The sequence below is a fragment of the Phyllobates terribilis genome, unplaced genomic scaffold (genome assembly GCF_046119375.1).
Source record: "Phyllobates terribilis strain yellow unplaced genomic scaffold, ASM4611937v1 Scaffold_2__4_contigs__length_985480577, whole genome shotgun sequence".
Taxonomy (NCBI): Eukaryota; Metazoa; Chordata; class Amphibia; order Anura; family Dendrobatidae; genus Phyllobates; species Phyllobates terribilis.
Genome location: NW_027362762.1, coordinates 614650006 through 614665402, shown reverse-complemented (window position 1 = coordinate 614665402; position 15397 = coordinate 614650006). Strand labels below are relative to the sequence as shown.

Genomic DNA, 15397 nt, shown 5'->3' with positions numbered 1-15397 from the left:
TGGGGCACATAGCCACAGGACGGGGACCTGGATGGGGCACATAGCCACAGGACGGGGACCTGGATGGGGCACATAGCCACAGGATGGGGACCTGGATGGGGCACATAGCCACAAGATGGGGACCGGGATGGGGCACATAGCCACAAGATGGGGACCTGGATGGGGCACATAGCCACAGGACGGGGACCTGGATGGGGCACATAGCCACAGGACGGGGACCTGGATGGGGCACATAGCCACAGGACGGGGACCTGGATGGGGCACATAGCCACAGGACGGGGACCTGGATGGGGCACATAGCCACAGGACGGGGACCTGGATGGGGCACATAGCCACAGGATGGGGACCTGGATGGGGCACATAGCCACAAGATGGGGACCTGGATGGGGCACATAGCCACAAGAGGGGACCTGGATGGGGCACATAGCCACAAGATGGGGACCTGGATGGGGAACATTGCCACAGGATGGGGACCTGGATGGGGCACAGAGCCACAAGATGGGGACCTGGATGGGGAACATTAGTACAAGATGGGCGCCAGGATGGGGAACGTTGCCACAGGATGGGGACCTGGATGGGGCACATAGCCACAGGATGGGGACCTGGATGGGGCACAGAGCCACAAGATGGGGACCTGGATGGGGCACAGAGCCACAAGATGGGGCACAGAGCCACAAGATGGGGACCAGAGCCACAAGATGGGGACCTGGATGGGGCACATAGCCCCAAGATGGGGACCTGGATGAGGCACATTAGTACAAGATGGGCGCCAGGATGGGGAACGTTGCCACAGGATGGGGACCTGGATGGGGCACATTAGTACAAGATGGGGACTTGGATGGGGAACATTACTACAAGATGTTTTCCATTATTACTATATGATGCTAATTGTAAGACAATATTACTGTATGTGGCCAATTGGGGGAAATAAAATTGTAAAAAAAATAAAAAATAAAATAAAGCATGAAAAAATATTGGGCACTAAAAATGCTGTTTTATATGTAAACTAAAGTAAACACAAAAAAGTGCACGTTTATTATCGCCACATCCATAACGACCCAAGCCATAAAAAAATAAACACGGCAAAAATGTTCAAAAGGTGTATACAAAAAAAATGGTATCACTAAAAATGTCACATTGAACAAAGAATGCGGCCCCCCAAATTCAAATTTTTTCCATGTGCGGCCCATATACCCAGCCGAGTTTGAGACCCCTGCTGTAGAGGGATCAGCTTTATTCTCATTTGCACAAAGAAAGACTAGAAGCAATGGGATGAAACTTAATGGGAGAAGATAAATATTAGAAATATTTTTTTTTCACAGTGAGGTTGATTAACAAGTGGAACAGGGTGCCATGAGAGGTGGCGAGTTCTCCTTCAATGGAAGTCTTCAAACAGATGCTGGACAGACCTCTTTCTGAGATGATTTTGTGAATCCTACATGGAGCAGGGGGTTTGGATCAGATGATCCTGGAAGTCCCTTCCAACTCTACAGGAATGGAATTAAAATCAGTGATGAATGGAATAGTCGAATATGAAGCATCCCATCAGGGAAATACTACATCAAGTGGCAAAACCACTTGTAGATTGTCATGCGCCAATTCAATAGTACTAGGGACAGCACTTGTACTGGACATTGTTCTCGCATTTGGGGACGTTTCTCCACAACCACTATTTGTCGCTCTTGTACTGTTCCTTCTCATGTTTGAGGATGGACCAGCATCACTGCTCATTTCTGAGCCATCAATGTCGCTGCAACTAAAGCCCTCAAAATCATCGCCATCTGATGTATATAATTCTTAAACTAATAGAACACTTTATAGTTTAGTTATATTTTAGTACAAAACACATTACTATAAAATTATGTATATAGTATACTATATACCGTATTTTTCAGAATATAAGACGCACTTTTTTCCTCCGAAATTCGGGGGTAAAATAGTGGTGTGTCTTATAATCCGAATGTAGCTTACCGGGAGAAGGAGGCAGCTGTGGTGCAGTGGGGTCCCAGGAGGCAGGTTTGTTGCTGCAGGAAGCTGGCGGTGGCAGAAGGGAGTCGATGCTGCGCTCTCTGGGCTGGGAGGAAGGGGTGTTCGGTGGCACGAGGCTGCGTAGGGACCTGGGCTGTTACTTCTCCTCGTATTCACTTCGGTGGACTTCGGGAAAATGGCCGCCGAATGCCGCGCATGTGTAGATTGAGATCTCGGCTCCCGAGTTCTAGGCCATTTTCCTGAAGTCCACTGCAGTGAAAACGATGGTAAGTGAAGGGACTCCACCGACATTTTCTGAAAGCTCGCTGCAGCCTCACACCACTGACCACCCCCTCCTCCCAGCCCGGGCCCCACTGCATCGCCCCACTCCTGCGGCCTCTGCCAGCTTTCTGCAGCAGCGACCCTTCCTCCTGGGACCCAGCTCCACCACAGCCGCCCCACGGTAAGCTACCATAAAAGCGGACTATAAGACTCATCGCCATTTTCTAAAAAAATGTTTTTTCCTATTTTTCTCCCCAAACTTTGGGGTGCGTCTTATGACTTAGGGAATCTTATCCGCAAAATACGGTAATTCGCTATACTATATAATTAACAAATTAACTGATGTAACTAATTGACGTAACTAACTGATCAAACACTTGATGGAACTACTAATAAACACTCAATAAGACAATTGAGATCAAACCTAACCCTAACCATTTATTTTAATTTTAAGAATATAAATATATTAATTATGAAGAATCTAATTTATATAATCATCTTATACTACACTAAACAGCTACCCTATCTAAAACTATATCCTAACTAATAAATTGGTGGGACTAACTGGGAAAGGGGAGAAGCTATTGATTTGTGTGTGTTTTCTGCAGCCTGACAAGCTCGCTGACTGACACAGCTCTTGTCACACTGTTTCTTCTCTAATCACTCACTGACAGGAGATCAGAGGGGAAACCGTGTTTTCTATGACGCAAATCACCCGGGAAAGTTTGCTATTACAACAAACTTTCCCAGTGATTGCTCTCATTGGCTGGCATGATGCTGACGTCATCAGGACCTGAACCAATCAGGTCTTGATGAGGTCAGGGGTCACAGCCAGGAGCCTGCACCGGAATCCTCGTGTTTAGAGGTACATGGGGGTCCCAATCAGTGCAAAACTGCTGACTGTAGACAAACGTGGGTGCTGCACAAAGCCCAGCAAACAACGCAAGGCGGGTAATGTTAAGTAAAAGACTGTTTATTTTTGACTGATGGTCTCCCTCATTGAACTGTTTAACATCCGGTCCTGGTCAGCTGAAGTTACCAGCAACATGTGGCCTGCAAAGGTGTAGCGCCCTCATAGACTAAGCCCAGCCAGGACCCCCATCTTCAAGTAACGTGCATAAGAGACAAGTATCTCGCCCACAGCTATCACCCCGAGCCACGTTATACACACGAATCTTGTTTTTGAGCAGCTATTCTTTCATCTTTTCATCGATGTAACTGTATGAGGCCTTTTTTATTTTATTTTATTTTTGCAGGACAAGATACATGCTGAAGTCGCTATTGACAGTAGCATTTAAGGAGTTAATTTAGTCGCAGCAGACACTTGACATTAATCAGCAAATAATAGCCACTGCTGGCATGTTCTATTAGGACCCAAAAAGGCAGTGCAATGATAGGAAATGGTTTATTATTGTGTTTGAGAAAAAGCTGAATAATCAAACGGGTGAAGAAAAGGTTCATTTTCCTTGATGTAATGCCTCCATATTTGCTAGAGTGAGGATCCCCTTCATACATGCAGCGGAAGTAAAGCCCTCTCTCTCATCAGTGTTCTTCCAACCTAAACTGGACGGGGCATAAACAAATATGTCGATTCCAGGAGAACAGTTAACACACCGTGCTATTCTGCTGCCCAACCATTTGATTCATATAGAAGGCCGAAGCAGCTGGTAGCACACAAACTCCGCTATGGAGAACTGTAAAGAAAGTTCTCAAACCATTAACTAAAAAACTTCCTCTGTAGCTTGATGCCTCCAGATTATTAGACAGTCAAAGAAACGTTATGTATGATTACATTGACAAATATATTAGGCAAGTAAAGACACATATCTATTCTATATACACTGACTGCTTTATTAAGTAGAACTTTCTAGCTCTAGGTAGAATCCAGCCTCTTTAATAATGCTGGTGATCCTACTGTCTGTTGACTTAGCACCCAAAGATTAGTAGACACAGCTGAAGTAAGACCAATTCCTGATACAAACGCTATAGAAACAATGATAAATAATGATGTGGTATTCACTTAGAAAATAGTTTACAAACTGATCAATTGCCACCAGAAAATTTGTATAGGCGGCATATATAGAATCAGCGATTTTGACCAATGTGTAAACTTCTGGGGCCGCCCGCACATAGGTCCATATCAACCCAAGCATTCTTTGTATTGTAATAAATAAATACAAAAAAGGTTCTGGTATTTTTTTTTTTTTATAGCAGCTAGATACAATATTTATTATCCTCTAACCTGATTTGAAGCATCAATGAACTTTACTCCTTTGTAACTTATAGAAAGGGTAATCCTTGGAATTTTCTTCATATGCTCGGTGGACTTCTGCAAGTACATTTATTACATTATTAAACATTGCATTTCTGTAATACAAAGAAAGGGATTGTATAATATAAACTAAAGCTTACCCTCATTTTTGCACAGGCATCCTGGGTGGATTCTGTCCCTCGAAGATCTTTAATTAACATAGATCCTAAATACTGTTCAAGAGATGGGGAGAGGTTAATGCATCAAAAACAAAAAGAAACAATACAAGACATACATTTTGTTACAATATTTTAAATACTATGCATGTATTTATATGTACATGTACTGCAAAAAGTACATCATACCATAAAGGCGTTCGTAGTGTGTGTGCTGTCTCGACCACTTACATTATTTTGCCTGGTTTTGCTATAGCAGTTTGTTAAACTGAGACGACAAGGAGGCGGCTGATCACATGGGGCCAACGACTACCAAATTTTGTTTTAAATTCATAGAGCCTTTAGCCGTGGAGGTGGACTGGGTTTCTGTAGGTTGCAACAAGGTATCCTACTAGAATTCACACTTACAGAGAGATACAGTGGCAAAAGTGGATTATATTGGTTTTATAGACACAGCATGCTGACTTCCTAAACTTTCCCAGATGCATCAGCTGGATATCCCATAACAAATATATAGATGTTAAAAGCATCACCCATATCCCCGCTACTGGAAATGCAAACATCTGAAATAAATTAGATTAAAGGGGTTTTCAATACCACCTTTGCAGACCAAATATTTTGTCAAATGTAACGTAAAATCTTTAACAGCATATACAGCAATGTCTCCCCTCATTACCACCCTCCTAATGCACCTCCTGAGATGTGCCCCTTGATTGTAGGAAGCGACATACAAGAGGATGACAGCTGTATATAGCTTCCTCCATTATCTGGCAAAGACTGACGTAGGAGCACACAGCACCATCATGGCACATTCCTGATGACAGCTGTATATAGCTTCCTCCATCATCTGGCAAAGACTGACGTAGGAGAGCACAGCACTATCATGGCGCATTCCTGATGACAGCTGTATATAGCTTCCTCCATTATCTGGCAAAGACTGACGTAGGAGCACACAGCACCATCATGACGCATTCCTGATGACAGCTGTATATAGCTTTCTGCATCATCTGGCAAAGACTGACGTAGGAGAGCACAGCACTATCATGGCGCATTCCTGATGACTGCTGTATATAGCTTCCTCCATCATCTGGCAAAGACTGACGTAGGAGCACACAGCACCATCATGACGCATTCCTGATGACAGCTGTATATAGCTTTCTGCATCATCTGGCAAAGACTGATGTAGGAGAGCACAGCACTATCATGGAGCATTCCTGATGACTGCTGTATATAGCTTTCTGCATCATCTGGCAAAGACTGACGTAGGAGAGCACAGCACCATCATGACGCATTCCTGATGACTGCTGTATATAGCTTCCTCCATCATCTGGCAAAGACTGACGTAGGAGCACACAGCACCATCATGACGCATTCCTGATGACTGCTGTATATAGCTTTCTGCATCATCTGGCAAAGACTGATGTAGGAGAGCACAGCACTATCATGGCGCATTCCTGATGACAGCTGTATATAGCTTTCTGCATCATCTGGCAAAGACTGATGTAGGAGAGCACAGCACTATCATGGCGCATTCCCGATGACTGCTGTATATAGCTTTCTGCATCATCTGGCAAAGACTGATGTAGGAGAGCACAGCACTATCATGGCGCATTCCTGATGACAGCTGTATATAGCTTTCTGCATCATCTGGCAAAGACTGACGTAGGAGAGCACAGCACTATCATGGCGCATTCCTGATGACTGCTGTATATAGCTTTCTGCATCATCTGGCAAAGACTGATGTAGGAGAGCACAGCACTATCATGGCGCATTCCTGATGACAGCTGTATATAGCTTCCTCTATCATCTGGCAAAGACTGACGTAGGAGCACACAGCACCATCATGACGCATTCCTGATGACAGCTGTATATAGCTTTCTGCATCATCTGGCAAAGACTGAAGTAGGAGCACACAGCACCATCATGACGCATTCCTGATGACTGCTGTATATAGCTTTCTGCATCATCTGGCAAAGACTGACGTAGGAGAGCACAGCACTATCATGACACATTCCTGATGACAGCTGTATATAGCTTCCTCTATCATCTGGCAAAGACTGAAGTAGGAGCACACAGCACCATCATGACGCATTCCTGATGACTGCTGTATATAGCTTTCTGCATCATCTGGCAAAGACTGACGTAGGAGCACACAGCACCATCATGACGCATTCCTGATGACAGCTGTATATAGCTTTCTGCATCATCTGGCAAAGACTGACGTAGGAGAGCACAGCACTATCATGACACATTCCTGATGACAGCTGTATATAGCTTCCTCTATCATCTGGCAAAGACTGAAGTAGGAGCACACAGCACCATCATGACGCATTCCTGATGACAGCTGTATATAGCTTTCTGCATCATCTGGCAAAGACTGATGTAGGAGAGCACAGCACTATCATGGCGCATTCCTGATGACAGCTGTATATAGCTTCCTCTATCATCTGGCAAAGACTGACGTAGGACAGCACAGCACTATCATGGCGCATTCCTGATGACAGCTGTATATAGCTTTCTGCATCATCTGGCAAAGACTGACGTAGGAGAGCACAGCACTATCATGGCGCATTCCTGATGACAGCTGTATATAGCTTTCTGCATCATCTGGCAAAGACTGATGTAGGAGCACACAGCACCATCATGACGCATTCCTGATGACTGCTGTATATAGCTTTCTGCATCATCTGGCAAAGACTGATGTAGGAGAGCACAGCACTATCATGGCGCATTCCTGATGACAGCTGTATATAGCTTCCTGCAGCATTTACTCATTGTGTTTTGGATGCATTTTCTAAAAACAGAATAAAAATGCAATGATTTTACAGCGTTTTGGCAAATCAAGGCAAAACACACAAAGGGTATGGATTGTGTGACCATGACCTCATTTCATGCATAGCTTGCCCTGCAGGAGTGCCCTATAATTGCAGCTATTTGTTAATTTTGTTTTTAATGATGGTTACTATGTATTTAACATCTAGTTCATCAATCAATTTTCTTATGAGCTGCACTGAATTTGATTGGTTAGAGAGCTCACAGCATCTCCGAAATTTAAACGGATTAAAAAGATTGGTAACTTATTTTAGCTTTAACAAGTGTGCTGGGGCATAATTTTTGTGGCATTTGTTATTGCATCCTTCTCTCAAAATGCCTTCTAATGCATGAGCATGTGACCAGACCAATTCAAAATCTGACTCCAATTGAAAACCAGTTTTCCCATGGAGATGGTTGATGTAGCGGTTTTATGACATGCTCCTCTATCAGCACCCATATTGTTGGCAGGAGAGCTGTGACGAAGGCTGCCCAAACAAGTGCAGGGTGAGAACCTGCAAGAAGTGTATAGTAGTGTCTAAAAATCATGTTCCCACAATAAGTTTACTATAGTACAAAAAACAGACGTCATTTACACAAATGACCACGGGGGAATACAACAAACCAATACTGGTTACATTCCAAATATTCGTGCTTATTTCAAAAGAACATGGAGCAAGTCACATCATGAAGAATGGCATTTTTTTCCAAGGCAATGGGCATTTGGCCTAATTTGAGAGTAATGATACTGTAAACAAAAAATAAATAAAATGGTTGTTTTTCGTTTCCATTTTTTACATATAAAACGTCTTAGATAATACTCACACTAGCTTCATAACTACATGAGTCAAATATTAGCTTTTCTGGTTGATGCTGCCAGTTTTGTAAGGGAGCATATGGAGTAGCCAAACTTGGAGGTCGCAAAGTTAATTTGGTTTCTTCCTGCACAAAGAAAAGCATAAGGAAATAAGAACTTGTGAACAAACAAGAAGCAGTAAATAAACCACTAAACATTAACCACAATGTTAACATGGTTATTGAGAGCCACTAACCTGATAAAAACACTCAATAAGCGCATTGTGTTAAAAAGTCTGATTGCACATGTCATCAATTCTCTAACATTAAAAGGGGTTGGCCTATGAAATACACTGCTCAAAAAAAATAAAGGGGACACTCAAATAACACATGCTAGATCTGAATGAATGAAATATTCTCATTGAATACTTTGTTCTGTACAAAGCTGAATGTGCTGACAACAAAATCACACAAAAATCATCAATGGAAATCAAATTTATTAACCAATGGAGGCCTGGATTTGGAGTCACCTCCAAAATTAAAGTGGAAAAACGCACTACAGGCTGATCCAACTTTGATGTAATGGTCCTTAAAACAAGTCAAAATGAGGCTTAGTATTGTGTGTGGACTCCACGTGCCTGTATGACCTCCCTACAACGCCTGGGCATGATCATGATGAGGTTGCGGATGGTTTCCTGTGGGATCTCCTCCCAGACCTGGACTAAAGCATCCACCAACTCCTGGACAGTATGTGGTGCAACGTGACGTAGGTGGATGGAGCGAGACATGATGTCCCAGATGTGCTCAATTGGATTCAGGTCTGGGGAACGGGCGGGCTGGTCCATAGCTTAAATGCCTTCATCTTGCAGGAACTGCTGACACACACTCCAGCCACATGAGGTCTGGCATTGTCCTGCATTAGGAGGAATCCAGGGCCAACCGCACCAGCATATAATCTCACAAGGGGTCTGAGGATCTCATCTCGGTACCTAATGGCAGTCAGGCTACCTCTGGCGAGCACATGGAGGGCTGTGCGGCCCTCCAAAGAAATGCCACCCCACACCATTACTGACCCACTGCCAAACCGGTCATGCTGAAGGATGTTGTAGGCAGCAGATCGCTCTCCATGGCGTCTCCAGACTCTGTCACATGTGCTCAGTGTGAACCTGCTTTCATTTGTGAAGAGCACAGGGCGCCAGTGCCAATCCTGGTGTTCTGTGGCAAATGCCAAGTGTCCAGCACAGTGTTGGGCTTTGAGCACAACCCCCATCTGAGGACGTCGGGCCCTCATACCACCCTCATGGAGTCGGTTTCTAACCATTTGTGCAGACACATGCACATTTGTGGCCTGCTGGAGGTCATTTTGCAGGGCTCTGGCATTGCTCCTCCTGTTCCTCCTTGCACAAAGGCGGAGGTAGCGGTCCTGCTGCTGGGTTGTTGCCCTCCTACGGCCCCCTCCACGTCTCCTGGTGTACTGGCCTGTCTCCTGGTAGCGCCTCCAGCCTCTGGACACTACGCTGACAGACACAGCAAACCTTCTTGCCACAGCTCGCATTGATGTGCCATCCTGGATGAGCTGCACTACCTGAGCAACTTCTGTGGGTTGTAGAGTCTGTCTCGTGCTACCACGAGTGTGAAAGCACAACCAACATTCAAAAGTGACCAAAACATCAGCCAGAAAGCATTGGTACTGAGATGTGGTCTGTGGTCCCCACCTGCAGAACCACTCCTTTACTGAGGGTGTCTTGATAATTGGCAATAATTTCCATTTATTGTCTATTCCATTTGCACAACAGCATGTGAAATTGATTGTTAATCAGTGTTGCTTCCTAAGTGGACAGTTTGATTTCATAGAAGTTTGATTTACTTGGAGTTATATTCTGTTGTTTAAGTGTTCCCTTTATTTTTTTGAGCAGTGTATATTTATTGGCATTGTAGACAGGTGCTAAACATATTATCACTGGGACCCACACTGAGCTCTAGAACAGGCACCCTGAGCTCCTTTTTCCAGGTAATTAAGCTTTCCTTGATTCAGATCAGATGTCTTCGCTGGTCAATCATCTTGACTAAAAACTTTATTATTCGCTTCCTGACTGTCCACTGTAGATAATCGTCGGAGCTTAATGGGTTTTGTGCAGCGCCGACGTTTGTCTATGGGTGACGGTCTCACAGCGCTCAGGACTCCCAGACTCCTGCAAGCAATGCGAATCTGGTGCAGAGGGATATCTCTGACCGGTGACGTTATCGGGACCTAATTGGATCAGGTTCCAATGATGATAACCCTTTGCCATCTTCCAGATGCCGCAATCAATACCAATTGCAGTATTTAGAAGAAAGTGAGAGGGAGTGGGCTCCTTCTTTTACCTCTCCGTTACCCCTGTGATGTGGTCACGGGGAAGCCGAGGGTTGCCATGGCATTGCAGGTCACATGATGACCTCTGGGTCTGCCAGCTATGGCAAGCTTGTTAGACCCAGCCAACAACAGGAGATCTGACAGGTCTCATGCACTGCAATACATGTGTAATGTAATGCATGAGACCAGTGATCAGAAAAATAAAAACTGAAATCCCATACAGAAACTAAGTAAAAAAATTAAACCTTTTTTTTTAAAGCAATTTGAAAAATAAAATAACAAAATAAAAAAAAATATAAAAGCATTAATATTTTTTTTTTATTTAACAGATTCCAGTGAGTCTGAGACTGTTTTTTGTGAAATATTGTACTTCATAGTAAAATTTGTTCAATATGAGTTGCTTTTATTTGTGAAAATATTGGAAATTTGGTGAAAATTTCACAATTTTCAAACTTTTAATTCTTATGTCCTTAAATCAGAGATATGTCACACAAAATAATTAATAAATAACATTTCCTACAAATCTACTTTACATCTGCACCATTTTTAAAACATTTTTTTTGTTAGGAAGTTAGAAGGGTTTAAAGATGATTAGCAATTTCTCATTTTTCCAACGAAATTTACAAAACAATTTTTTTTAGGGACATTTGAAGTAATTTTGCAGGGCCTATATGACAGCAAATACTCAAAAGTACTCCATATGTGGGGGAAAAACTACTGTTTGGGCACACTGCAGGGCTCGGAAGGGAATGAGCATTGTTTAACTTTTTGAATGCTAAAATGGCAGGAATTGAGAGCGGAAGCTGTGTCGTGTTAGAGCCCCTGAGCCTACACAGTGGAAACCCCCCATAAGTGACCCCATTTTGGAAACTACACCCCTCAAGGAATGTATCTAGATGTATGGCATGCAGCTTGAATCCCCAGGTGCTTCACATAAGTTTATAACGTAGAGCTGTAAAAAAATAAAAATCTAATTTTTCCCACAAAAATGTACTTTTAGGCTATGTTCACACATGTGTTTTTTTCTGCTGCAAATCTGCTGATAACTTTTCTCTGGCAGGAAAACAGCTGCGTAAAAATGCAGGTTTTGTTGCTTTTTTTTGACCACCCATAATTTCCTATAGGTGACAAACCACAGCAAAAATTCAGGTGCGTTTTCTGCTGCAGAAACGCTGAAAGAAGTGACCTGCTCTATTTTCCAAATACGCAAGCAAGGCAGAAAATAAATGTAGCACCCTGAGGATTCGGCTGCTACAGGGGTATTGCACCTCAATCCAGAGGTGTGATATTCCACTCCCGGGTAAGGATGGAGTGTGGATCTGAGCTCGGTAGGCTGCATGCACTACACACATCCCATTTCCGAGGAGCAGACCGACGGTACTCCCACTTAGAAATGTGCAGGTACGACCGAGTCTGTTCCTGGCTGGAGTGGGAGGGGGGTGGTACATCCCAAGTAGTGTAGGGGCAGATAGGGGGAGCAGCCTGGGTAAAGTTAGGAGCTCATTGGGTGCTGGTCACCTGAGCTCACACATAGAGGGTGTATATAAGGTGGGCACCAACTAAGAACAGGGTCAGATGCAGAGAACAAGTCAGGAGCAGAGGAGAAGGAAAGACCCAGAGTGAGAGAGGAGAGAGAGAGACCCAGAGGCACAGAAGAACAGGACTCTAAGATCCCAAATTAAAACCCCGGGTGAAGAGTCGGCATCAGGGTACCGGAACCCAAGCTGGTGGGGGTAAAAACATTCCCCAGCCAGAGACCGGAGACCGTGGGCAGCGTTTGCCACGGTCACCCACTACATCCACCCCGAAGGCACACCGCATGAAGGGTCAGGGAACCCAAGGCCAAGGGTGTCCCAACAGAAGGCCCGAGGGAGCTGGACCTAGGTGGATCACTGGTGGGGACGGCCAGAGAACGGGACAGAAGGAGAGCTCAGGGCCACGCTCCGGACTTGTTTGGGGGTTGGCTGGATCCAGGACCTGGTGGACGCAGCACGGCTCGGGTGGTCACTCGGAGCTGGAGTGACCAGTACAACATCTGCAGTAAGTAAACACCCTTAACTGCATAACCCGACTCTGTCTTCACTGCCGTCTGCACTGCACCACCACAACCCCCATCCTCTGCACCTGTTCCCCCTGAGGCTATACCCCTCCCGTTGGGGGTTATCATCACAAGCTGCACCTGCACCATCAGCCTCAGCGGACCCTGCTGCAGCGGCGGCCACAGTGACCGCATCACAACGGGTGGCGTAGTCGACACAAAAGAACTCTTAATAACATCTGTAGGACTGCCACATAACACTGAGCTTGACGCCCTGGGCACGGGGCCGGGTCACAGCCGCTCGGAGACTACAACCCCCCATCTGATCCGGTGCCGGGTATTTCCCTCAAAAAGGAATATGTCCCAGGGGGCGCGTCTACTTTGGCGTAGTCGGCAGGATTACGTGCCCGCAACACCCGGGTACTGCGTGCCTGAAGAAAAGTGCAAGTTTACCTCAGAAAGAAGTCTCCCGCCGGTTCCGGAGGGTCCACACCATCGGACCCCATCACAGGTCGTGTCCCGCCGATTGTCCGCCATTTCCAGCTTGTTCCCGCCATCTGCAGAGTTTCCCGCCACTGGGCGACGCTTCCCGCCAAATCCGAAGATTTCCCGCCTTGGAAGAGCAGCGGACGCCATTATGGGCGTGCCAAAGGAGGGCAAGAGGCCGCCTCCCATCGTGGGCCGGGACAGAAAATGGCGCCAAAAGTGGAAACCGCCCCCACCAACAGAGACTGTGATGCTGGAGGTGTCTGTCAGCGTGAAAGAACTACCCCTGGAGCTGACAGTCACCGAGTTGCCCCGGGACTGCCCTCGAAGTGGGAGGAGACGAAAGGAGAGAACAAAGATGGGTGCCGCCTGGAGCAGTCTGGAGCGAGCACACCCGGAGGCAGGAAGCCTGGAGAGGAGCAGCAAAGAAGCTCACCCGGAGATGTCCAGAGAGCAGAGCAGCACCGGCCCGCTGGCCAGGAGCCTGCTGGAAGAAGAGCAGAGCAGCACCGACCCGTTGGTCAGGAGCCTGCTAGACACCACGACCCCGCTAGGCCTAGTGGAGGTCCTTGCACAGCTCCCCCGAGACCGGGAGTGTGCACAAACTGCCCTGGAGGGCCTCGCACGGAGGATGGCCCGGGTACAGCGAGAGATATTGGCGGAATGGAGCCGGGAGATGGCCCAGCAAGCTGAAACCAAGACCCGGAGCACGCCAGCCAAGATGAGGAAACAGACTGCCTCTGAGGATGGCGCGGGAGGACCAAAGGCCGGAGACGGCGCCGAGAAGGGAGCCGAACGCATGGAGGCAGGTAAAGGGGACGTCTACACCCCAAGCCGGGACACCGCTTACCTGCCCCAGCTCCCCGTCGCAGAGCCCGAAAGTCCCCCTGCTGTGCCCGAAAACGCCATGTCACCGACGCAGACTAGGCCCCAACCGGAAGCCGCCGCCGCGACCCCTGTGACGTCACACGCCTCGACCCCGAGCGTGACCAAGCAGGAAGTACCACCAGCCTGGTCGCAAGGCCTAGTACCCCCGGGCGCCGCAATACCAACAGCGCCCCCTACCTCCGCGGAGCCCCCGGCCTGGTCGCAGGGCCAAGTAGCCCAGGGCGCCGCTGTCCTTACGGTGCCCTTCACCTTCCAGATACCCCAGGCCTGGCCGCAGGGCCCGGGCATCCCGGGCGCTAACACCACCGCGCCCATAAGACCTAAAGTGCCGCATCTGGGAGAGGACCTGTACGCCCAGCATACGTGCCCGGATGGGCAGCCATTTATATGGCCACCGGAGTTCCACCATCCCCGACTCCGGAGAGAGAGACCCCTGGATGAACCCCTGATCCCGGCTCCAAAGCCCGTAAAGAGGATCTCGCCCCCGCTAGCGGAAGCGCAGTTCGAGTGGGACCCCACCGGAGAAGATCTCATGGGGTTCACTCAAGAGACTCGGGCAGCTGCAGCGGAGCGTGCTGAGTGCTGCCGCCAACAGCTCGAGGACTTCGAGAGGGAGCGGAGAGAGAGGCGGGTCCGGGAACAGCAAGCTCAAGTAAGGAGCGCGGAGCAGAAGAGCCGGGCCAGGAGAGACCCCCGTGCAGCGCATTGTCCCCGCACCATCGGGACAGTGATCAAGTTCAACCAGCAGCATGGGTGGGGCTTCATCAGAGACCACAACACCCCCGGCGACGTTTTTGTAACGCGCAGAGACGTTGAGTCCCATCTGCCGGAGGGGCACAGAGGTCGTGACCTTTATATCGGGGACGAGGTCACCTTTACCCGGCACAAGTGTGCCAAAGGACCTTACGCCCTCCACGTACACCGCCTGACGGAGGAGGAGTTGCGGTGCGAGGAGGAGGAGCAAGAGGACCCGGACGGGTCTGAAGTTACCACCAGCTATAAGCAAAGAGCAGGAGGAAGACGCCGTTGAGTGCGGCAGAGCAGGTGCTGTAAATAAGTTACCCAATCGGGGTATAAAGAAACTGAAACTGTTGCTGCTGCTAATATAGTCCCCGTTGGGACCAGCAAGAGTGAACTGTTTACCCGTTTACCCCTTAATCCCACAGGCTGAGGACTGTGAGCAGCCATTCCCTTTCCCTCCTTACCTGGCCGAGGACTGAGAGCGGCCAACTTCCCTTGTAAATAGTTGCGCGTCCTAAAGCGCCCCCTACCGGTTTTATAGGAAAACCAGTTTTTCTAAGAGACTGTCGCACTTTTCCCGGACACACGTTGCACAGTGTCCGGAGGAG

General features: G+C 47.3%; 1 protein-coding gene across 6 annotated transcripts in view; it reads right to left on the bottom strand.

The window, feature by feature from the left end:
- ANKS1A (ankyrin repeat and sterile alpha motif domain containing 1A) overlaps positions 1-15397 on the bottom strand; it is a 260678-nt gene that overhangs the window by 63035 nt on the left and 182246 nt on the right. For all 6 annotated transcript variants that reach the window (XM_073666518.1, XM_073666520.1, XM_073666519.1 and 3 more), the window contains 3 exons: positions 8314-8430; positions 4663-4734; positions 4493-4579 (listed from right to left, as the gene is read on the bottom strand). In XM_073666518.1, coding sequence (XP_073522619.1) covers positions 4493-4579; positions 4663-4734; positions 8314-8430 — 276 coding nt within the window. The remainder of the gene's footprint in view (positions 1-4492; positions 4580-4662; positions 4735-8313; positions 8431-15397) is intronic.